Raw genomic sequence first — 24167 nt, 5'->3', positions numbered from 1 at the left:
GGTATGACGGAAGAAAGGTTGTGAAAGCTGCCAAAGAAATAATGGATAGAAACAGGACACACACATAACGAGACACGGAGAATGCTTCAGCTCACCAATGCCTTGACACTCTGAAGCAAAAGTTAAGTGCAGAACGCCTAAGGAGATATAAAAGCAATTATAGACGGAAGAGACAATAATTCATTCGAAAAGTCGGCAGAAACTTTCTACCGGTCACTCACATCGTCTGATGAAGAAAATGGAAAGTTACCACCAAAGGAAGCCATTGAACAATTCTGGACCGAACAATTATCAACGAAACCTCAGTTCAATGGAGATACCGGATGGATTGGAGATGAAAAATCTGAAGCTATAAAATATAAGCCGATGCAGCATGACATGATCACAATTGAAGAGGTCAGAGGACTACACAATTGGAAAACACCTGGGCCTGATGGATTACAGAACTTCTATTTATTTATTTATTTATTTATTTATTCATTATGCTTCGCATAATTTATGAACGGTACAACCCATTTGATACATAGTAATATAAAGAAAAATAAAACAAACTGCATACAATAAAATTTAAACTCTACAACAAACTCAAAACTAACACCTTAAACAACGATAATGATAAACCAAAAAACTGAAGAGTAGGTGACATACTGTTACAGCGTGTTAAACATCTATTAATATAAAAATACTTGCGGTAGTTGGTACGGACAGGATCAGGATAAAAATACAAGACTAGACGAGACGTCCTCGAAAGTGCATTGAAACTGATCAGGCTCAGCAGTTCAGGGCAGTTTATATAGCCATTCAAGAGCCTGTAAAGGAACACAAGATCGAGAAGTGTCCTTCTGTCGCTGAGAGATCGCAGACTTAAACTAGTTCTGACAAACTCATAGTTAACGGAGACGCTTGGAATTTTCAACCTATAAGCCACCAGACGGAGAAATCTATTCTGAACACCTTCGACCATTCGGATGCGAGTACTATATGAAGGGCTCCATACAACCGAGGCATACTCAAGGATGGTCCTAACGAGAGAGCAATAAAGATTCTGGACCAAGAAACTTTGGATCATGCATGACAAATTGACCTCCGCAATAAATGATGTCATTGAAAATTCTGAAAGAATGCCAGTATTCCTTACACATGGCACAACATTACCTAAAGACCAAAGGAATACAGAAGACCCATCCAAGTACCGACCATTCACATGCCTTTCAACGATGTATAAATTAATCACATCGTATATTTCAAACCGTATTCATAATCATTGTGAAAAGAATAACATAATCGCCAAACTAAAAAAAGGCATTCGATTCCATTCCTCACGAATGGCTCTTGACGATCTTATAGATTTACAACCGGTCGATCGCGTGAGATTTTTGAGTAGATCTCATAAAAAATAAGCCGATTTTGATCTACAGGGTGAGTCTTAGACCCTTGAAAATATTTTAACAGTAAATTCTTGAGGTCAAAGAAAACACCTTTTTCCCTTACCATTTTTTCCGAATCGGCTCGGTTCAAAAGATACAGGCTGTTGAAAAACCATAAAAAATATTATTTTGAGTTCTATCCCACAAACGGTTTTATCGAATGATATGAATCTCGGCATATAGGTTTTTATTCATTTTCGAACACAAGATATGCCCACGTCTTCCATTTTTCTCATTATGACCATTACGTACCAAGAAAATTTCAAAACTTCGAAGAACACAACTCTTGAAACTAAGTTGGACGCCATCTAACGAATATTTCGACGTTTTGTGAAATAAAAGTATTCTTCATATTTTTCCGTATTATTGCGTCGTTTTCCAGTAATTTGATATTGATGAAAATAAAAAATATCTGTGAAATTCGAAAAATTTGGTACTTCGACGGAATGCAACTCTGTTTAAAAGATCCACAGATGTGTAGCGTCACAGATTTAGTTGAAGGTAATTTTGTTTTTCCAGGGGTGGCATAGCTTATGAAAACTTAAAATGGCTATATCTTTTTATCATGGATGAATCAGAAAAAATGGTATAGGAAAAAAATTTTTTTTTGGACCTCAAGAATTTACTGTTAATATATTTGTACGAGTCAAAGACTCACTCTGTATAAATAACTTCCACTAATGTACTTGAAGTTTCTCAAAGTCGATCGATCGGAGTCTGATTATATTGAAGTATTGAAGTCTGAACACCCCTGATTTACAAGGTAGATCGCAATATGTATTGTTAAATTCCTGAAAAACGCCATGTCAACCTGGTGTGGGATTTGAAACTCTTCGCATCTACCAAAAAACAAATGCAACAGATGCTGAAAATGGTGGAAGGATTCTCGGAAGACATCAAAATGAAGTTTGGACTGGAAAACGTCGACTTAGGAACATAATGAGAGGCAAAATAGAAGATGGTACATTCAAACTAGAGGAAGGAGCAGAAATTGAAGCATTAAAGGAAGTTGACACATACAAGTATCTAGACATAAAACAGGCAAGAAAAATCAATCAGAGCCTGATGAAGAAGGAATTAACAGAGGAGTTCACCCAAAGATGGAGCACCACGAATTCAGCAGCCCTACAGAGAAAAATAAGGACGATGCTGACAAAACCTAATAAACATCACCCCCAAAAGCTCAATAGAAAGGATAGATCTGCCTCGACACTTTGGGGGTAGAGGAATTGATGACTTGTCCAACCGCATGTCTCAGGAAATTGAAGGACTTAAAAAATATTTCCTGAACAAGGCTGCTTCGTCAAAACTCCATTGAGTAGTTTTTGTTGCTGATAGTTTTACACCGTTGAAGCTACAACAGGACCACTTGGAAACCGTCGAACACTCTGCAGAAAGCAAAATGCAGAAACTGATTGGCAAACCTGTGCATGGAAGACACCAGAACAAGGTCAATCATGATTACATCGACATAACTGCGCCGAACTACTGGTTGACTTTCAGAAGGTTGTTTCCCGGGACAGAGGGCTTCATCCTCGCTATACAGAATCAGGTAATTCCGACAAGGAACTACATGAAATATATGGCCAAGGATGCCTCAGTGAAGGACGATAGCTGTTGTTACGGCTGTGCAACAAATAAAACTATCCAGCACATCACTGGAGGATGTCAGAAGTTCGCAGGCACCGAGTACAAAAATAGACATGATGCAGACAATACAAGATTCTTCACCCAGAATTGGCAATAAAATACCAACTTCTAACGTCAAAAAGGCTCCCCATTACAATTACCATCCAGATGCTGTATTGGAAAACGATCATCACAAGCTCTACTGGGATCTCACAGACCTGAAAATAACTCACAATAGACCAGACCTCATATTGCTCAATAAGGATGAGGACAGAGCACTATTCATGGTCGTAGCGGTTCCAAATGATATCAATCTTCTAGATAGACACACCAGAAAAATTTCAGAATACAGATTCAGTGGAACAAACCAAGAGACAGTGAACGTTAAAAGAGATCAATTGTCATTTTATTCTTATAGTCATGCAGCAAACAGTACAACAGTACCTACTTGGGTGGATCAGGAATCCAACCGACAGCAAGGGGCCAAGGAGTGGTGTGAACCCAACCACCACCACAAGCCCAAAAACCTGGAAAGGGCTTCAACAAAGCTTAATCCTTTTGATATCTGGGATAAGTGAATGTTCCTCTAGAGAGGAGTATGGAAGCCACCAGGCTAAGGTCAAAATATTTTGGTCCACCATATTCCACCTCAACCACACCAATTTGGTGAATTACAAAACTCGCCTTGTAATGTTAATTAATTCAATATAAGATTAATGAGTAATGTGTGTAATTATTTTTGTCACTTAATATCTAGGATACTTACCATCAGTATTTGATCTATTACATTCATTCTGCTCTCCCACCATCTCACATGGCTCCTTCATAAAAGCAATGCTGCCTATATACAGAAAAAAATAAAAAATGGATGAAATATATGATGTATGAGTAACGCATTCAATAATCTTGTCACAGATATCTAGAAAAACTAACCAGCAGTATTCCAAGTATCACTTTCAATCTGCTCAATCTTCAGCTCACATGGCTCCTTCATACCATCAGTATTGGTTCGATTACATTCGTTCTGCTCACTTACCACCACATATGGCTCTGTGATGAAAGAAATGCTTCCTGCATAAAGAAAAAAATAGAAAATGGATGCAATATATGATATATTCATGAATAATACTTTCAATATTCTTCTCATAAATATCTAGAAAAACTTACCATCACTAATCGGTCTATTACTTTCAGTCTGCTCGATTTTCAGCGCACGTGGCCCATTTATGCTTGGAATGCTTCCTGCATACAGCAGCTTACGTGGATACATAGTTTTAAATTGATTAACAGAAAAATGTTCGCTACACATGGTGTAGCGTTTGCTCAAATCAATGTCTTCACGACCTGAAAAATCTATCCACTTTAAAGCTCTGAAAATAAAAATCAATCAATATCCAAGTCACATGGTACCAGTTCAACTTACAGTTCCATTTTCTTAGGTAAAGTAAAAAAACTTAATTGCGGAAAATCCTTTCTATTTCTTCCACAATTCAGCACCATGCAATAACTCCCGTAAGACATTTTGAGGTAATACACAAAAACTCAAAAAATTTTAATATGATCTTCTAAAGGCGAATTTTGCTATAGCCGTTTGTTGGTCTTTGAAAGTATGAAACAGAAACACGAACACAAAAGTACGAAAGCCGTAGATAGATCTACGATAAAATCACAGTATACTGTGATAAAATCCACTAACTGTTGTGTGGTTGTCGCTGGCTAGCAAAACAAAAGAGCTCCTCTTTGACAGAACAGAACACTAAAAGTGAAGTTCTTCTTTTGTCTATGATTTAGGTTAGCTCTAACCAGGCACCTAAAAATATAGCCATATTTTGGTGATTGCGTCCTAATCGATATCTTAAAGCGTCCTAAAGCGTTACGTCATTAATTTTGTTGTTGCTAAGACGCTCCACGCGTCCTAATCGCGAAAATATGGTTTATATGTAAATCATTGAACTCTATGGGAGTTCCCATAGAGTTCAATGATGTATATTCTACTCTGTAATCTGTGTGTATATTGTATTATTAGGTCTATGGCTCTATTCAGAGACCTTTCTCTATGGCTCTTACCTAGCGGTCACCACAGATTACAGAGTAGAGTTAGAGCAGAGACTTCCCTTTCTCTATGAGTTAGAGTAGGCGGTCACAGAACACCAATATAAGCTAGCGGTGTGAAGTTGGCTGACAGAATCCCGAAGATACCCGAAGCGGCGAAGACCGCCAGTGGCACACACCTAGTCTTATTTTCGCCAAAAATCGCTTCTGCAATTCGGATTCGGAATGCAGTTGAAAGAATATGAATATTTGATGTTCGGTAAATAAAAATTTGATAATTCGAACAATTCGTTGGAAATAGTTATTTTCCTATCAAGTGCGGAAAGTGATACTTGCCCGCACGAAACTGCCGTTGCCCGAACGATGCGAAGCAGAGTTCGGGTAAGCAGTTGAGTGCGGGCAAGACACTTTCCGCAAGAGTTAGGAACAATATTTTTTCTACAAGCGCTCATAGACAACTTATAGATGGGAAACTCTCCTACTAAACGTTTGGAGGTGATTTTAATTTCATCAACACCCACCAGACAGCGCTCGCATCGTGGTTTTCGGTCTTTCGTTACGATTTCCATCATAAAGTAAGTCAAGTGGGTGTGTTCTGTGATTTCCATTTCCTCTGTAGCATAGACAACTTAAGTTGTCTATGAGACAGAGGTGTCTCATGTGCTCTGTCTTTCACTGTTGAACTGTCACAGGGGCACAGAACAAAAACATCAGGGGTAACATTGAGTTTTTGGTTAGCCGGGTGAGCGAATATTGGAATATTCTAAATTTCAACATGGAAAGAAATATAAGGTTGAAACCTAAGTGTTGTGTTCCAAATTGTGAGGATAGGACATGCAAGCGTCATCGGTTTCCGAATCCAGAAAAATATCCTACTCTCTTCAAACTTTGGGTGGAAAAAGTGAATAATTTTATTCTATCCTAAAAAATAAAACACCACAACAGATACGGAAAACATATCTTGTTTGTGATAGACATTTTCCAGAAAATCACAAAACAGAGGGCCGAAAAGGACCCGTCCTGGTTTCTTCCTGGTGAGTTGAATTAATTTATATGACATGGATTTGTGGTAACCTAATTGGTTATTACATAACTGTTTCGTTAACTATTTATTTCAAGTAATAAATTAATAAATTTTCAGATGAAATAATGATGTTCTGGAAATGCAAGAATGTACGAATGTTCCAGAGATCCATGAAGGCAACAATGATCTGATGATAGGGGAACCTGCTGGCTGTTCAAATTCCATCCACTTATTAAGACGAGGAGCAGTCAAGAAAAGGGTGATGATCAACAATCACGAAAAATTTTTACTGAAAAGACTGACTCATCAGAATAGAAAATATAATGTTTGGTTTTTTCAATTTTCGTTTTTCTTAGTGCCTTTACATGTCCAACCACTCATACTCACTATTATGATAATATATAATATTATTCGAAAAAAATTCGATAAGATCATATTATCATATTTTGAGTGAGTGATTTAGAATTCAAAATAGGAAATAAATTGGAAGAATCAGAAGGGTGAGGTTATTTCGAATTTTCGCGCCAATTAGTACCATTTATCACCGCCAGTTGGCAGCATTTTTACAAATAACTCTTTCAACACCCACCAGGGGGCGTATTAAACCCAAACATTAGAGGGAGAGTTTCCCATCTATAAGTTGTCTATGCAAGCGCTTGAAATATATAAATGTATCCAATCCATTTCACGAAATTTATCATATCTCATTTGATTAATTCATATATAATGACAGACGTTATTCTGCATGTCGTTACTATGGGTTTCTCATTGTTGACGTTCTGTGCATAGAAACATGATAGAATTTAATTTACTCTATAATCTTTGCTTCTATGTTTTAACGACTGTCAAGATGAGATTTTCACTCAGATCCAGAGAGTTGTCTCTGCTCAGATCACTCAGATGATGGTTGACTATTCAGAATTCATATTCCGTAAAAAACTTTTCTTGCATCCCTTGCAGACTACCCTTTTTCGACCCTTTTCCGTATAAAACACCGATTTGGCGGTATAAAGCGCGAGTTTTTCCCTCTATAACTTCTAAGTTTTAACGACTGTCAAAATGAGATTTTCACTCAAATATTGGTTGACCATTCAGGATTCATATTCCATGAAAAAGTTTTTTGCACCCCTTGCAGACTATTCTTTTCCGACTCTTTTCCGTGTAATCACGGAATATAAGTTATTAAATTTAACTAATGATTGATAAAACTATCAGGCTCTTTTATCAAAACTGTCGGGGTCTTCGAACGAAGACTCACGAATTCTTTACTGCATGCGCTAATAGTGATCATGATGTCATTTGCATATCTTGGCTACTGCCGCATATTAATTCCTCAGAACGGTTTTGTCTTGATAGTTTCAATGTATTTCGAAAGGACAGATGCGATTCTGAAATCTAAAATGTCCTAATTGCGTTGGTCGGTCGCATCGCGCCTTTATCGCACGATGATAAATGGGTGCGAACTGCGAATAGATGTGGTCGGTCCGATCAACTGACTATCGCGCGACTACCTCACACTGCGCAGTTGCTGTTTTTCAAGTTAAAATGACTTCTAGAAACGAAGATGCTGAATTTTTGCTAGGAAATTTGCACTTTCCGATACTTCTCGCAGAATCGGCTCTTCCAAATTAGAGGAAAAAACTAATGAAATAAGTTAGAACCCGATCCGAATTAAGTGAATTTTATCATCTTTACCGCGAGCTGAGATATCAAGAAGATTTGTTTTTTCATTACACGAAAATGCCAACTTCAACATTTGACTACATTGGCAAGGAAATTGAGCGAGAGTGCCGTCCTAACATAAAGTTACACTAATTTTAAAATACCTACCAGAATGAAATTTTGTTCGTCGTCAGTTACATGTATGCATTAATTTCTCAACTCACTTCTAAAATTTCAATCCAATGAGCAAAGTTTCTGTAGAAAATTTCTTGAAATGTGTTGAACCTTCTTTATGCAAACACATCATATTGATGATGATGCCTTATTTATCCAAATTGGAATATTTTGACAAAAACGAATATAATATATTTAGCTTGTTTGTATATTTAAATATAATAACAACAATATTCATGAAAGGTTTCAAGGATCACTATTTAGCTACAAGAAGAATAGGATGTTCCATCTGTGATGAGGTTTTCGATTTTGCTCCTCAACCTCAATTTTTGGACAGCTTCAATTCCCTTTGAAATATAAAGCCAACGATTTCAAGAAAAGGGTATCCTCAACGACAGCAATTACGTCTTCATAATTTATCTTAAAATCAGCACTTCATTAATTAGATTTTCCTCAAAGTCCATCGTGTCCAACGCTCGATAGCGCGATCAAAAACAAACTTACTTGTTCTGGAGCGATCAATCGCATTGAACGCTCGAAGTCGGTAACCAATTTGGTCACAACGCTATATAAGTATAGGTTTGTATCTAGGCGTTGAGGCGATGTTCTCGACGCTATATCGAAACAAACAAGTGCGAGCGTCCTCCTCCATCGCGCGATCCAATTTGGTGCTGTATTAGCTGTATTCGGACGGACAGCCAGCTTTATTTGTTCACGTTTGATTTTTTCATCGCGCGATCCAACGCGCAACGCCATCGCCCGATCGCGCGATCCTTTGCCAATTAGGACATAGGGTAACAGCCGAAAGAAGGAAGGCGGAGGCGTCCTTGTTGAAGTATCTAGGAAAGTTGAGGCCATGGGCGGTCCTACAGGGGGGGGGGGTAAAGGGGGTAATTACCCCCCCAGAGCCCATAACGAATACGATTTTTTGAATTTTTCATATAAAAAGACTGAGAAAAAACAATATTATAATGAAATGAAAAGGGGAGATTCCTTTACAGTGCATCTTATCTTGGCTGAGACAGCCAGGTTTCTCGCTTGTTATTTAAGATAGAACTTTTTTGTGAAACTCAAGTTATCCTAATCAGATTTTGCATAACTGTTTCCGTTTATGAGATACAGGGCGATGTTGGAAATTGATACTTTTCGTATCCCTCCTTTATCTCCGAAGTTTTGAGAAATAATGCTGAGCTGAAAACTACGTCTGATACAAAATTTTGCGTAGAATACAGTGTCGTCCTCAATTTTCTTTGGGATATGGTTTTGAAGATACGACACAAACTTATATTTTTTTCAATGGAACACGTGTAATAAAGTACAGACAGGGTACCCTGTACTTTAGATTTTAGAGAAGAAGAATCCATTAGATGGCAAACAAAGATTATGCACTCATCACTAACACGAAAAACAAAACGAAGGTACTGTTATGGTTTGCGTTTCCCCAATATATTATTGTTTAGTTTAGTTTTTCCAATGAGTACTAGGAATTAGAAGAAATTTTAGTTAATTTATAAGAAATTTATTCATTATAGATGCTATGCTAGGAAATTTTGGATGGCATGGAAACATAAAAAAAAATAATAGGGAGTTGTCAGTCAAGAATAGTTTTCAGAAAAGTCACTCCTTGAATAGACTAATTGAAATAATTTGTTTTTTATAAGTTACGATTGTGTTGATGGATTTTAACAAAATATATATAAATAAAATTTGAATTCAGCGGTTCGTAACAGTACCTACCTAATAGCAGCACAAAAATAATACAAAAATTCATAATACAAATTAGATAGAGAAGAAATACCAATAAAATATTTATTGGTATTGATACAAATTTTCAACATTGCATAATATTTTACTAATTAAACTGTTCAAATTGCTGTCTGTTTTGCCTAATACATAATTGACAAATGACAAACCTTTTCAATACCTGGTATAAAGACTTTATACTTTATAGGTCTTTATACAATGCCTGAGTGCATTCAATATTATAAAAGGGCTGTTCTGTAATTTCTCTGTTGATGCACGAAGTTCTTCGGGACTGTTGTGTCTAAACACAACAACAATTCATAGCGATGACAGCTAGATCAGATTTGTTTTTTTCTCTTCAATGCCTACTTGATTAAACCACGCTTCCAAATGTATAGTAGCCATAATAACAACGAGGGTGTTTGTATCATACATGAAATACTACTCTTAATAATCAAAAGTAATAAATCCTCTTATTGAAACTTGGAAAATTCATGGCTCACTAACAAAAATCATCTTTATGTGATGTTTTAGTGTTTTTTAGCATTTCTGAACATCCTACCTATATAATGTTATACATAATTTTGAAAGGAAAAAAATAACGAATTCAACGAAGTAATGAAATACAGGGTGTTCCATTGAAAAAATATAGGTTTGTGTCGTATCTTCAAAACCATACCTCAAAAACAAAAATTGAGTACGCCACTGTATTTTACGCAGAATTTCACGAAAAAGTAGGACAGAAACGGGAAAACCGCAAGGCTCTATCTTAAATAACAAGCGAGAAAGCCTGGCTGTCTCACTGTACAATTTAAAGAAAAAAAATATGGTACTGCAAATGCTAACTAAAGATACCTACAGCGTGTTATTTGAAGTCTTAATTTAAAATTTCAATTGTTCTTTCAATTACTTAATTCAGATGCATAACATCCGCAGAATTAAATCAACGTAACATTTGTTGATTTAATTATCTGCGGATGTTATGCATCTAAATTAATTTGTTTATTATTTACCTGCCTTACTGTTGAAGGCGTGGTCTTTTGTTCATTCAGTAAAAATGAACAAATTCCGCATGTATTAGAGCACAGCAACAGAACTCTCACCGATGGCATTACAATAGTAAACGAGTTCAGTGGATTCTTTTCATCTTTCTTTGAGGATCCTGATAAACCGGTCATTTACAAAAAGAAGAATAATAATAACAATTGTGCTATATTTCTGAGGCGGAGATAGAGGCAAAAATAACATCTTCAAAAATGTCAGCAAGAGTTCAGGTCCTGATTTGATTCCACCTTTTTTTATGAAATCCTGTGCTACCAGCCTGGTGAAACCTTTGCATATAATTTATAATCGATCCCTCAAAAAGGGAGTATTTCCCGACAGGTGGAAGATGGCCAAGGTAGTTCCAATACATAAATCTGGCAATAATAAATATGTCAACAATTATAGACCTGTTTCCATTCTCGACCAGTTTGGCAAGATGTTCGAATCCTTGGTGACAGACAGACTCTTTCATTTGTCGAATAGTAGGATTTCTGGTTTCTTCAGTGGTCATTCAGTATTAACCAATTTGCATAGACATATAGACATGGACTGTGCCTTTCCTTTCTATCTATGCATGAAATACGGTCAAAAAAAGTGACAGAGAGAAACGCACGTCGGGAATGCAGTTGTCTCTTTCTAGAATTTTGATTGGTCTACACTCACCTCTATGTGAACAAAAAAGAGACAACTGCATTCCCGACGTGCGTTTCTCTCTTTCTATAAAAAAAGCCAATTTCATGCTGACATTGCTCAGTCCATGTCTCTATGTCTATGCCAATTTGTCACCATATGGTTATTACCAAAGATTATAGAGTAGAAAGATAGGAAACGCCCTCATATCGCTAGTACTAAAAACCGACAACATTTTGGCCAGTGAAAACACGCGTGACAATGAGATGGCGCTAAAAACGCACTGTCAATACAGGAAAACTTTTTGATAACAGTTTTCTGTTTTTTAATTGAAGGGCGCGAAATTCGAATTCTATTTCTCGTATTGCATTCCAATATTGACTTTGTTTCTATCATAAAACAAACATCCTGAGCGACAAAACAAAAGTATGGTTTTGCTTTGTGATCAGGATGTTAGTTTTCATCTAAACATTGTCTGGAATCAATTGATATCAACGAAAAACGCTGTTGGATGTGCTATATGTTTATTTGCAATTCATAAAAAATTTACAAAAATTGAAGTAGTGGGCAATAAATGAAGCTTTAACTAGGACACTAAAGTATATGGTGATCTGCTATACGTCGAAGGTGTTGTTTCTGCACAATATTGTACATAGGTTGTTCTGAATGAATGAACTTAGTTGAATTTGTAAAATATACATATATCAGAAATTAATATGAACCAATATTCAATATACCATCATAGCATACATATTCCAGTTACTTACATATGTAGGTATTATTTAAAGAATTTTCAGAACCACACTTAAAAAAAAAAACTTACAGACATATGCAAGACTTGTATGTCAGTATAGTTTCTTGGTGCTTTTTTATGATTTCCTTACGATATGGTCTCTTCATGACACAATATACAAATTGATTAATGAATGAACAAAACTCTCACAGCAGGTTTCATAAAACTTTGACTTTCCAAACAACAATTTTACAGTCACTCGGTTCCCAAATGGAAATCAATAAAATCTCTGCATTTCTGAATATATTGAAAGAGTAGCAATTGAGAATCATTGAATGGACCTATAAAGATCATAATTTCCCCTTAATAGGCCGTTCATGCAAGGGATGCTTTCTGCATACAACAATTTACGTCGATGAACAGTTCTCAATTGACCTGCAGTAAAATGTTCATTGCACATGGTGTAGTTAGTAGTGTTTGCTGAAGTAATTGTCTTCAAGCCCTGAGCATTTTATCCACTTCGGAGCACTGAAAATTAGAATCAATGAATGACCGATTCACATGTTACGACTTTAAATACTTACGCTTCCATTTTCCTTAATTGAGTGAAAAACTTAATCAATTCTATTATTTGATCCACCGTTCTTCACCATTCAATAATTTTCGAACAATATTTTGATGTTTTCGCCGAGAAATAAGATAAAAAACTTCGAAAATCAGCAACTAGAACGAGCCAGATCTATGATAAACGAAAAGCGGAATGAGAATCAAAACATTCAAAACCTCTTTGATCAAAATTGACGTTTGAAATCCCAAAAAATTTCATATATTTCTGCAAATGGCACTCAAATTAATATTTTAACCAGTCCTAGCGTCTTAAAAACACGCGTGACACACAGATGGCGCTCAAATCGCTTTAGTCGCCTCGTTTCCCATCTTTCTACTCTATAATCTTTGGTTATTACCATAGACTTTCTCTATGGTTATTACCTGTCAAAGTCAATGAATGATGGTTATCAAGCGGATGCTATTTATACAGATATGGCAAAGGCATTCGATAAGGTTAAGATGTCTAAAACACTGGTGTGTGCACTTGTCACTTTTTGCAAGCATCAACAATTCGGAAAATCGGGGATATGGGATCAGTTTCGTGGCGGCGCCACCATGTCATTTGCTTCGTTCTGTCCTTGTTCTACCAAAGGAAGTCCAATGATACTCTCTCGTTTTATTTTGTTCTGCGTTTTGCGAATGTCGATCAACGAGTTCAAAATATGAACTGGCCCATTTTGTCAGCTGTTAAGGAATATTTGAGCTTTACAGTTCAATTTTCGTTGTAAAAACAAATCTGTCAATATTTCAACACTATGGAATAAGGGTTCGAAGGAGGATTTACTGTTCTTCAAGATAATTTCCGTTTGACAACTTGAATTCGTGAGGGGGGGTAATTCAATATGATTTTAATAAAACACAGTTGATTGGTCAAACATCAAATATATTCAGTTGACGGAAAGGGAATTTTCACTATATCTACTCAGGAAGAATATTTGAAGAACAAACTCGAATTTATCACTTTCTGATTCTCAATACATGCTCACAATTCACATTACGTATTTCCAATACAGTTTCTTTGAAATATTGGTGAAGTTGCCATAAAACTTAGCTATATCCTTCCCTAATGTTCGTTCATCTGATTTTTTCTGCCTCAAATTCCAACAACACCGAATTATTAGCTGTAGTTCTTGATTGTCCATACAGAAACCTGAACTTACTGAACGACATGTTGAATAAATGAATGTTCTACACCCCTTTCTCGAAACTAATACATTTTCACACACCAATAATCGCTTATAAATACAACATATTCGTTAGTCGTAGGAAAGTATTCAAATTATTTTCAAATCTCAATTGACAATGCTCTGTCAAATTCTAAACAGCGCTACCTACAGTGGGAAAAACGAAACTGGTCCGATATCCCCACGAAATTAAAAACAATATCGAATCAGTGAATACACCAGAGTTTTAGACATCTTAGATAAGGTGCACCATTCAACTTTAATATCGATACTGGAGGATTTTGGGGTCACTGGATCACTTCTTCAGTGGATCGCATCTCACCTGGAGGGGAGAAGACAGTACGTGGTCGTTAATGGTCAATCATCTGAGCTGGTGGACGTAATGTCAAGAGTCCCGCGGGGTTCCCATTTTGGACCGCTTCTTTTTTTAATTTATTTCAATGATGTCTCTGAATGCTTTCTTAATACCTTTCATAGCTTATATGCCGATGATTTGAAAATTTATAAAAAAATTGTTGATATTGGTGATGTTGTAGCCCTCCAGGAAGACCTAGATCGTTTATTCGTTTTTTGCTCAGAGAGATATTTCACTTTGAATGTGAAAAAATGTCAGCATATCACTTTCACAAGGAACCTAAATATTATCAAATCGTCTTTTTTTCCTGACGGGCTCGAGTTGGAAAGAGTAGCTATTGTTAAAGATCTCCGGGTTTTATTGGATAAAAAATTGTCTTTCGAATTTCATATATATGCGGTGGTTAAAAAGAGTTTCGGGATGCTTGGTTTTGTTTTAAGAATCACCAAAAATTTCAAGAACGCCCTCACATTGAAAACACTATATATTTCTCTCGTAAGAAGCAGCTTGGAGTATGCTACCCAAATCTGGAACCCTAACCACCATAAGTACCTACATTAACAGAATAGATCGTGTTCAAAAAAAGTTCATCAAAAGCTTGAATTATAGATTTAATCCAAACAACTCACCCAGAGATTATGAAAGCTCCCTAATTGAACACAAATTTTTGAGTCTTGGAGGAAGGAGGGCGCTGCTTGATGTTCTTGTACAAGATATTGAATAATTTTTCCGGTTATCCGTTAGCGTGTTCACTTACTATAATATAAATATAAATGTACCACAGTATCCTGGCCGTATCAGAGGTTTGTTTTGGATTCCTAAGTCTAGAACTAATCTTTATTATCAATCGATTTCCCCTAGAATAATGCGGTTTTACAACTGGCATATTAATGATCTTGACCTTTTCAATCTTAGTTTAGGAACATTCAAGAATAGGCTGTCGACATATCTGTTCAGAAATTACATGTCTTGATTCCGAAAATAATTAATTTTGGCTCTTCTTATTTATGTCTAATGTGCAGTTTTTTTTACTAATTTGTCTGTTCGTGGTTGGCTCGATGCTTTGTATAAAACGTTTTTTATCATAGAGTGTAAAATAATTTCATAAATTGTAATCATTGTGAACCTCTATTACTGGATTTTCTGTTGAGGTTCCTGTTGTAGAAATAAATAAATAAATAAAATGAAAATAAAACACCGATTTGGTGCTATAAAGCGCGAATTTTTCTCTCCATATAAGTTTTAACGACTGTCAAAATAAGATTTCCACAAAAACGATTGTTGACTATTCATACGAAGGCGTAGAAGGGCAACATAATATATAAAAAAAAATTTTTCCTTAAATTCCGACTTTGAAGTGAAATCTGAATCCCCTCATGAATATCTCCTCATAATTGGAAATGAACCAATTCGTCATAGAGCTGCGTATATGTAGTTTTCTCACCGTTGTAATGACCTCTTTATGTAAGAAACGTCAAAGCACACGGGGTGTACCCCGGGGTGTACTGATTTCTTGTCCATTGAGCCTCACGAGTACATATGGGAAGGAGATTTTTTCATAAAATATCCGAAATATACCCAAAAAACAGTTATGTCTAAAAAATATTCATGTCATGTCTGTAAAAGGTTGTTGTTATGACCTCTCATTTTAAACGAAAAATTAAAGAGTCTACGTGTATTCTATTAGATCAAGATAATAATTTGGCAAATTGTTCGGTAGGAATAGATCATATTTGGATCAATTTACTAAAGAAGGAACTGTCATCCGGTAATTTCAAAATTAAATGAATCAACGTTTCTGTGCAATCTCTGTTTCTGTGTGTTGACAATTAATGTCTCACTTCAATAGATGACATTGACTTCTTATTATTATTTGGAACACTTGGAATCGTGAAGTTTAAAGACGATCTAGCAATGACAAATCTAGAAGAAATTTATTTGTTCACTGTTTTTCGACCATTTTACTTAGATGTTTTATGTATGTAATCTAGGCGTCTAAACAAAGTCAGATATTGATGTGTCATATCGATATAGTATATGATATCTATTTCCCGTCTGAAAATTAATTTCATCATGATTATAAAATTAAGATATCCAATAAACGTTTTTTCAATATATGATCTTCTTTGAAGATATTAATCGACATATTTGGTACAATTTGAATTCTAATGTTCATAGACGATACAAAATGATATATCTGAAAGATATTCATCTGGTCACTGGTTTTCGACCATTTTAGTTAGATGTTCTCTATATGTAATCTAGATGTCTTAATAAAGTCAGATATTGATGTCTAATATTGGTATGGTATATCATATCTATTAGTTGTCTGCCCAGTGATTCTTTCGCGATTAATACAATTAGATCTAAGATAAACGTTTTTCAGATGTATATTTGGAAACTAATCTATTTTCAGATATCTTACGGACATAAGAATTTTCCCAGGCATAAGACTAGACATCTAAAAGATATTTCAAAAACATCATTCATAAAAAACGTCTTATTTAGATAATCTAATTTTGATCATAATTCAGAGCAAGATCATTTTAGATCCCTTTTGACATAAATGAGATGTCATTTAGACGGAAGTTTGTTGTTTGGGTTATAAGGCACTGTTTGCGAACAATGCACGCAATATGCACAGGCGGTGTAAACACTCATCGACGCCGAATAAAGTTTACGAAGCCTGTTTCAAAACGTTTTAAAATGCTCGATCCCGTTCCGTCTCATGTCGGTAAACCGACGAATCATCAAAGGGATTCGGATTTCCTTGCACATCTGGCGTCATATCATCGAAATCACCGATGGACCGTGATAAGTTATTGGGTCTTGGTATTTAATTTATTTTGAATTTTGGTTAGATCTCTTGAATCGTGATTTCATAATTGATCAATCCATTTGAAATGGAGTCCATTTACGATGGCTGCACAGACAGACGGTAATAATTTTCGATATTGATGGTTTTGAGATTCGGTAAAGGTACATGACACTTCCATAAGAATCTCCCGTAGCCTAGGCTGACCAGATTATCCAATGTTCAATGACGGACGGACCTGATTTATATATACAGGGCGAGTCTTTGAATCGTAAAAATATTTCAACAATATAGATTCTTGAGATCAAAAGAAAAATTTTTTTCTTGTACCATTTTTTCCGATTCAGCCCTGATAAGAAGATGTAACCATTTTAGGTTTTCATAATGAGCTGTGTCACCCCTGGAAAAACAAATTACCTTCAATATAACTAAATGAATCTGTGACGTCTGTGGATCTTTCAAAAAGAGTTGCATTCGGTCAAAATTACCCAATTTTTCGAATTTCACAGATATCTTTTATTTTTGAACTTCAAATTACTCGAAAACTATATTCCCGAATTCATTTCATTCGATAAAGCCGTTAGTGAGAACTAGAAATAACATTTTTTTAATATTTTTCAACAACCTGTATCTTTTAAACCGAGCCGATTCGGAAAAAACGGTATAGGAAAAAAGTGTTTCTTTTGACCTCAAGATTCTACTGTGAAATATTTGTACGAGTCTATAAGACTCCCCCTCTATATGATTCCAGCTACTCAGTTTCCTACAACGTATGGCGATAAAAAAAAATCTATTTATTGAAAATAGAGAAATAATAAAAGTCTATTACAACACAAAAACGAAAATTTAATAATTTTAATGTAATGGTCGTGCATTACACTGTGGAATGAGAAGAGGGCTTCAGGCGTTTCTATAGAGAAGCTTCTTCATCCCCAAAATTTGAATGTCTCAAATATTTGGTGAGGGAGGAAGACGCTGCTGCATTAAATTTTTTTTTATGTTCGTAACTTGAAACATGCCGTACATTATCTCTTCTTCCTCCAAATGCAATCTGAATTGGCCCAAACACTTCGTACATTGGACTTCAGAATCAAGTTTTTTCAAATACTGAATTAAATTTAAGATTTTGACGGACGTTTTCCAGTGACGGACTTCTTGGACGATTGACGGACTGTCCGTCACAATGACGGACGTCTGGTCACCCTACCCTAGCCAAAAATCGTTAGTGCCAGTCTAACCGACCCTGGAATGCTCTCTCGATGATTGGTGTCTTTCTTGACACTTTTTCCTCAATTTTGTCCGATAATGACATGCGGCTGAAATTTCTAAAAAGTTCAGTTTCGTCCGCTCTCAAGTCATCTAGCAGCTGGTTAAAATTTCTTCCTTTTAGAAAAGAATTCACCCAGGTTGTTCGTCTCCTCCTTTGGCGTAGTTCTTTCATTTGAGAGATTATTACTATCAGAGACTCTGAGTACTATAGATTCAGTAGAAATTGCAATTGAAGACCCTGGTATCAAAGTCGGCAATCTCCACTTTTGGTCGAAATTGAGTTAAATACATAATATTTCTCAATTTTTCGTGTATATCTGAACATATGGTTCGCGTGTGTCAAGAAAGGCTATATCCCATTAAAAAATCACTTTGAAACTTCGTCTGAGAATCAAACCCGGCAATCTCCAAAACCCGCTTAGAATCAAAGCCGGCAATGTCCGTTCTGGCCAATCAGCACAAGTGTGTCGTGACGTTCGTAATTCATCTGAATTCCGAGCGTCAATACAGTTCGTTTTTGCAAACCGTCAAAAGTGTACTAATATAAGAAAAGGAAAAACCCTTCACACGATTGAACCAGTCATCATAAAAAGTGGTCTGAAACAAGTCAATATGTGGAAGCTTAAAGATGTTCACAAACTTCTTGCAAAACACTTTGAGGCTACCTGGAGATCAATTGAAGAACTAGATTTTTATGCAAAAATCCTTCCTAATGGAACTCCCGAGTCAGGGCAAGCAGGCCAGAAAGAGGAAAACGCATTGCCAGACATGGAAGAATTAGCATCAGAAAGAGAAATCTGCGAATTTATCCAAGAAATACCCTCTGTATATGTATAATAAATATGTTATGTTAATAAAAATATTTTTGATTACATGTTTTCTTGGAATTATTTCAATATTGTTATTATTCTATTCGTGAATCTTTTTCAAAACACTTGATATTCAGATCCCAACCCATTTCAGTAGAACCATTGGTATCAAATCCGGCAAAATCCAATAGTCAGTATCAAGCACGGCATTCTCCATTCATTTTTTCTAATTTTTTCGAAAACTAAAAGGTAATTAGGCATAATAACTTCATAAGTCAATGGAGTTTAGTATTTTATTCCGTTAAAAACTACGCACGCAGTTAAATATAAAACAATATAGACGTAGCCGTTTTTTGCGCTTTACTCAAATAGGAACACGGTGGAGATTGCCGCCTTTGATATAAGGGTCCTCAATTTTAGATAATGAGGGCTCCATGTCCGTGCACTTTAGAGAGACATCGTTGAATTATCAAGAACATTTGCTCGTTCGGACAGGCGCGGGCTGTGTGAACACCTCCCATTCTGAGTTTTCGAACGTTTGAAAACATTTCAAAACGTTTCAAAACGTTTTCAAACGTTCGAAAACAATGCTCGTTTGGTGTAAATGCACCTTAAGGTATACGTGGGAGACCGGTAGTTTACGTAGGCCGTAAAGCTGACGCTAACGTTAACGTTAAAAACTGACGAATGAGCATGCGTAGATGATAGACATCTAGGATCGAAAAAGGGTAGCCTGCAAGAGGCGCAAGACAACTTTTTTACGGAATATGAATCTTGAATGGTCAACCATATTCAGAATAACGGGCGGTTAAAGTTACCGCATCCCGTAATTTACGGGTGGATACGTAGCACGTTTACGTAATTAACGTTGTTTTCTTGCTTTGCGTACTTCTATTTTTCCATTTGTTTCGACAGAAATAGGTTATGTTTTGAAACAGGGGCTCAGATCAATAAAAAACATTATTGATCTGAGAACAGGCCTCTTAATTGACATTGAATCGAATTTTTTTTTAAGAGAATAATAGCAGAAGAGACTAAATGAGTTCCTCAATAATAATCTAATAACCAATGGTAAAAGACCAATAAATGGGTCACATGAAAAGAAGAGTCGAATGAAAATAGAAATTTTCATCCTAGTCTTTAATCTGAGTACCTATTTCAATCCCATATTGTTGATTATGAACTATGTAACTTGTTTTCAATAGGAAATAAAAGGGTTCAATTATTTTGACAGTCGTTTAAACATAGAAGTTAAATGGAAAAATCTTCCCAAATTTTCCACGGAATATGAATCCTGAGTAGTCAACCATCATTTGAGTGAAAATCTCGTTTTGACAGTCGTTTAAACTTAGAAGTTATATAGAAAAAACTTCGCGCCTACACGATTTCAGTTCAATTTATCGAAAAATGGTATCGAACAAATTTATATTTCCAATTAATTAATTTAATTATATATGCCGAAAATTAAATATTCATAATCTTTCAACTGCTTATCTCATTCAGAATTGCAGAAGCGATTTTTCGGCGAAAATAAGAGTAAGTGTACGCCACTGGCGGCCATCGCCGCTTCGAGCATCTTCGGGATTCTGGGTTCTGTCACTTGTCAGCTAGACAGCTAGATGTTAGCCAACTTCACACCACACCACTCTCAAAGCGAACGTAATTTATGTTTATGATTTCTATTTTTCTATGGGTTATTTGCTATCTTTGTTTATTACTTTTGAATAGTTTTTGGATTTTATTGCCAATAATGTCTCAAGAATCCAAAATTTCTCTTCATCTGGATGTCAATAATGGAATGGACAGGTAGTCTAAAATTATTTCTCCACTAATAAACAATTGTTCATTAATAATTTCTTTCCATTGTGCCCAGACATGGCAATGTATATTGGCAAAAGCTTATTATTGCTTATATTATTGGAAAAAAATTCTTTTTTATTAAAAAGAATTTTTTTCCACTGTGCCCAGACCTGGCAATGTATATTGACATCGGCAGAGTCTCTGGGCAAAAATCTGCAGAGTGGAAATGTATTATAAATCTGTATTTTTTTTAAGGGTAACGGAATTAGTTCAAACTAGGCTCATTGAATGTGGATGGAGAGATCAAGTGAGATTAGCCTGCCGTAGAGCAATAACAGAAAATAAAGATAAGCAAGTACCAACTGTTGATGAATTAATATCAAGAATTACACCTAAGGCAAGAAGTATGGTCCCTGATTCAGTTAAAAGAGAATTGTTACATGAATTAGAAATGATTTTGGTCAATGTAGATAGAACAGGTTATGCAAAACATTTCTAATGCTTCAACATATTTTCAATTAATTGTAAAGTATTCACTATTGTAAACTGAATGTGCTCATATTTGAGATACAACTATTGTATGGTCAGATTAATTAAGTTCTTACATCATTTATGTTTAGTAAAAATGTTTATCAGGTATTGGGATGAACATTTTATTTGTGGAATAAAACATTTCACCTAATGCCTTATAATTTAAATAACGTAGTAATAAGTAATGATTAAGTAATATCCATTTTGTAGTAGATGTGAACAATGGCCTATTCATTCATTTAGAAATATTTCAATCATGCATTTGGTTGTTCCACAAGAGGGACTAAAGAGTTCAATTCCACTGATTTTGAAATTATATTTTTTTATATTATCTATGGATTACAGATTGTTTAGAGTGTTGGTCGGATCCACCCAACCAGCCACCACGACCAAAGCGGTCTATTGTAGCACACAAACAAGCTAAGAGAGCCGAACTTCTCCCTCCAATCCTATCGTATTCAGAAAGGAGATGATGTTAGAGGTGGAGTGATTCTTGAGTTCGCCTAGATTCAGCTTGGAAGAGCCAAAGACTTCAAGTCTGACCCTGTCTGCCACTGAGCAGTGGATGACCTTGTCTAGGCAGAGCCTGCGGAGTGATTCATTGATGATGCTAAGTTTGTGTAACTGAGCTCTGAGCCTGCAATGTCCCGTAAAGACCGCAATTATACATCTCAGATTGGTTCTAGATAATTCTAGCCATTGGTTGGTATATACTTTATATCTATATATAGAGAGGGAGGCAATGAGACGGCCCTGTGAGAGTGACGCAATGCAGAACTGTTGCCCTAATATTCCGGAACCCTCTGCCTTATCCACCTATAGTTTCAATTTGTGATTAATTAGAAATTCCTAGAGTTGGTTCCGAGCCACTAAACGCTTAGGTTGTGCCTCCTCTGGCTAGAGCATCCGATACTTCGTTGCCTCTGAAGCCTGAGTGCCAGGTACCCAAATAAGTTGCAGTCTGTTGTGACTTCCCAATTTGTAGAGGATAGATCTGCATTTGAGTACCTGTGCTGAATTGCATTTGTCAGTACCAAGAGATTTGATGGCAGCTTGACTATCTGTTATTATTGACCTACCCATCCAACCCATGTCAAGCAGATAGTTAGCGCATAGGTTAATGGCGAAAATTTCCGCCTGAAATGCTGTCGCCAACCTGGCCAGACTAACACTGAGTTCAGACAGCGATCTATGACTAGACTCCGGCTTCAGAGTCCTGTTTGGTTCTGGAGCCATCAGTAAACCAACAACGTCCTTGTATATTTACAAGGACGTTGTTGGTTTACTGAGTTAAGAGTTCCTTGTGACACAGCTCTTCGTAGTCTTCGTTCTTGTGGTTATCTGATCAGTTTTCATGCCCACCACCTCGTCTGCCTCCAGTTGGAGAGCCGATTGGGCACGAAAATGAGTTTATCAGGATAATTCACAGTTAGATGGTGGAGCCTGGGAGTAGCTAGTCTTGCCTCTCACTGGACAAGAATGTGAAGGGGAGGGAGGTCTAATAGCATCTCCATGGATGCGGTTGTAGTTTGTAGTAGAGCGGGATACCCCTGAAATCATGAGGCATGTCCTTCTCTGGAGTACCTATCGAAAGTTTGTTTTGGGGTTGTTTGCGTTCTGTGCAGGACCACCAAGCGATGCAGCCGTAGGTGATTATTGGACCAATCACCGTGACGTACAGAAAGTGGAGCTGCTATTCCCCAAGTTTTTCCACAAATCCTTTGACAGGCCCAGAGAGGGAGTGTCTGGCTTTGTGGATGATTTTACCCACGTGGGAGTTCCAGTGAAGCTTCTTATTCAAAGTAATGCCTAGATATTTGGCTTCTTATACGAGTGGAATTCACTTGCCATATAGAATATACTTAATAGGTTTTTTTATTTGGAATAGCTACGTTGATGAAAAGTGCTCTATTCTAATCTTTTTCCAGTAATATGAGGTCAGGTCTGTGGTATGTTATTTTCCGGTCTGTGAGAACCGTGCGATCCCAGTAGAGCTTCTGATGGACCATTTTTTCAATGCAGAATCTAGATGGTTTGACAATCAGTTTTTTCATTTTATTCTCTGCCGAGGGTACCAGGGGTGGAACTGTTCATTCTGAAAATCTCGTAGTTCTTACCAGGGCCGCCGCCAGACATTTTGCCGCTCCGGCAAAATAATATTCGTCGCCCCCGCAAAATGATTTGAAGGTTTGTACGTAGAGTGGTTTGCAATGGTTGTGAACTGGTACAGAGCAAGCGCAATTCCATTTTGGGGTGGCGAAAATCCATTTGCATTGCGCTTGCTCTGTACAGTTCAAAACCGTTCTGAACAATGTGAACCACTCTACGAACAAGCCTGATATTTTGCCACCTTGCTGTGACTATATTGACTGCAAGTCAAGTATATCATTCTTTATTGAATTACGTACAACCAATTCAAAAGTAGATATTTAGAGATAAGTGTTTTTTATAAATTGAGTAAATGTTCAATCTAAAAAAACGATAAGGAAAGAAGGAATACAAAAGAGTGGGTTATATATCTATTAACTATGCCGGCGCCTATATAATACAGTAAAATACATACAGTGAAACGTTTGAAAAATACAGATATAAAAACTGACCTTCAATATGATTTAATTTGAAATTCTAAACTCCACAGATAACGAGATATATGAAAATCTACAACAGTCTCAATTCG

The 24167-nt window shown here is 36.3% G+C and overlaps 1 protein-coding gene and 1 long non-coding RNA gene across 2 annotated transcripts; both read left to right on the top strand.

Moving 5' to 3' along the window:
* Nucleotides 1-6011: 6011 nt before the first annotated feature.
* On the top strand, nucleotides 6012-6472 carry LOC123312304. The gene is made up of 2 exons (XR_006537606.1): nucleotides 6012-6142; nucleotides 6250-6472. It is a non-coding gene; the product is annotated as an uncharacterized LOC123312304 (long non-coding RNA).
* A 14300-nt stretch (nucleotides 6473-20772) lies between these two features.
* Nucleotides 20773-21641, top strand: LOC123311404 (enhancer of yellow 2 transcription factor). Its single transcript, XM_044895319.1, has 2 exons — nucleotides 20773-20965; nucleotides 21215-21641. The coding sequence occupies exons 1-2, from the start codon at nucleotides 20826-20828 to the stop codon at nucleotides 21456-21458; spliced, it is 384 nt and encodes a 127-aa protein (XP_044751254.1). The 5' UTR covers nucleotides 20773-20825; the 3' UTR covers nucleotides 21459-21641.
* Nucleotides 21642-24167: the final 2526 nt, after the last annotated feature.

Source organism: Coccinella septempunctata, chromosome 4 (assembly GCF_907165205.1).
Source record: "Coccinella septempunctata chromosome 4, icCocSept1.1, whole genome shotgun sequence".
Classification (NCBI taxonomy): Eukaryota; Metazoa; Arthropoda; class Insecta; order Coleoptera; family Coccinellidae; genus Coccinella; species Coccinella septempunctata.
This window is presented reverse-complemented; position numbering and strand designations above follow the sequence as displayed.

Excerpts from the sequence above, each read along its gene's own strand:
- LOC123311404 (XM_044895319.1), top strand. The coding sequence starts at position 20,826 with ATGTTTATGATTTCTATTTTTCTATGGGTTATTTGCTATCTTTGTTTA. Across the intron at positions 20,966-21,214 it reads GTCAATAATGGAATGGACAG|GGTAACGGAATTAGTTCAAA; the intron begins GTAGTCTAAAAT and ends ATTTTTTTTAAG.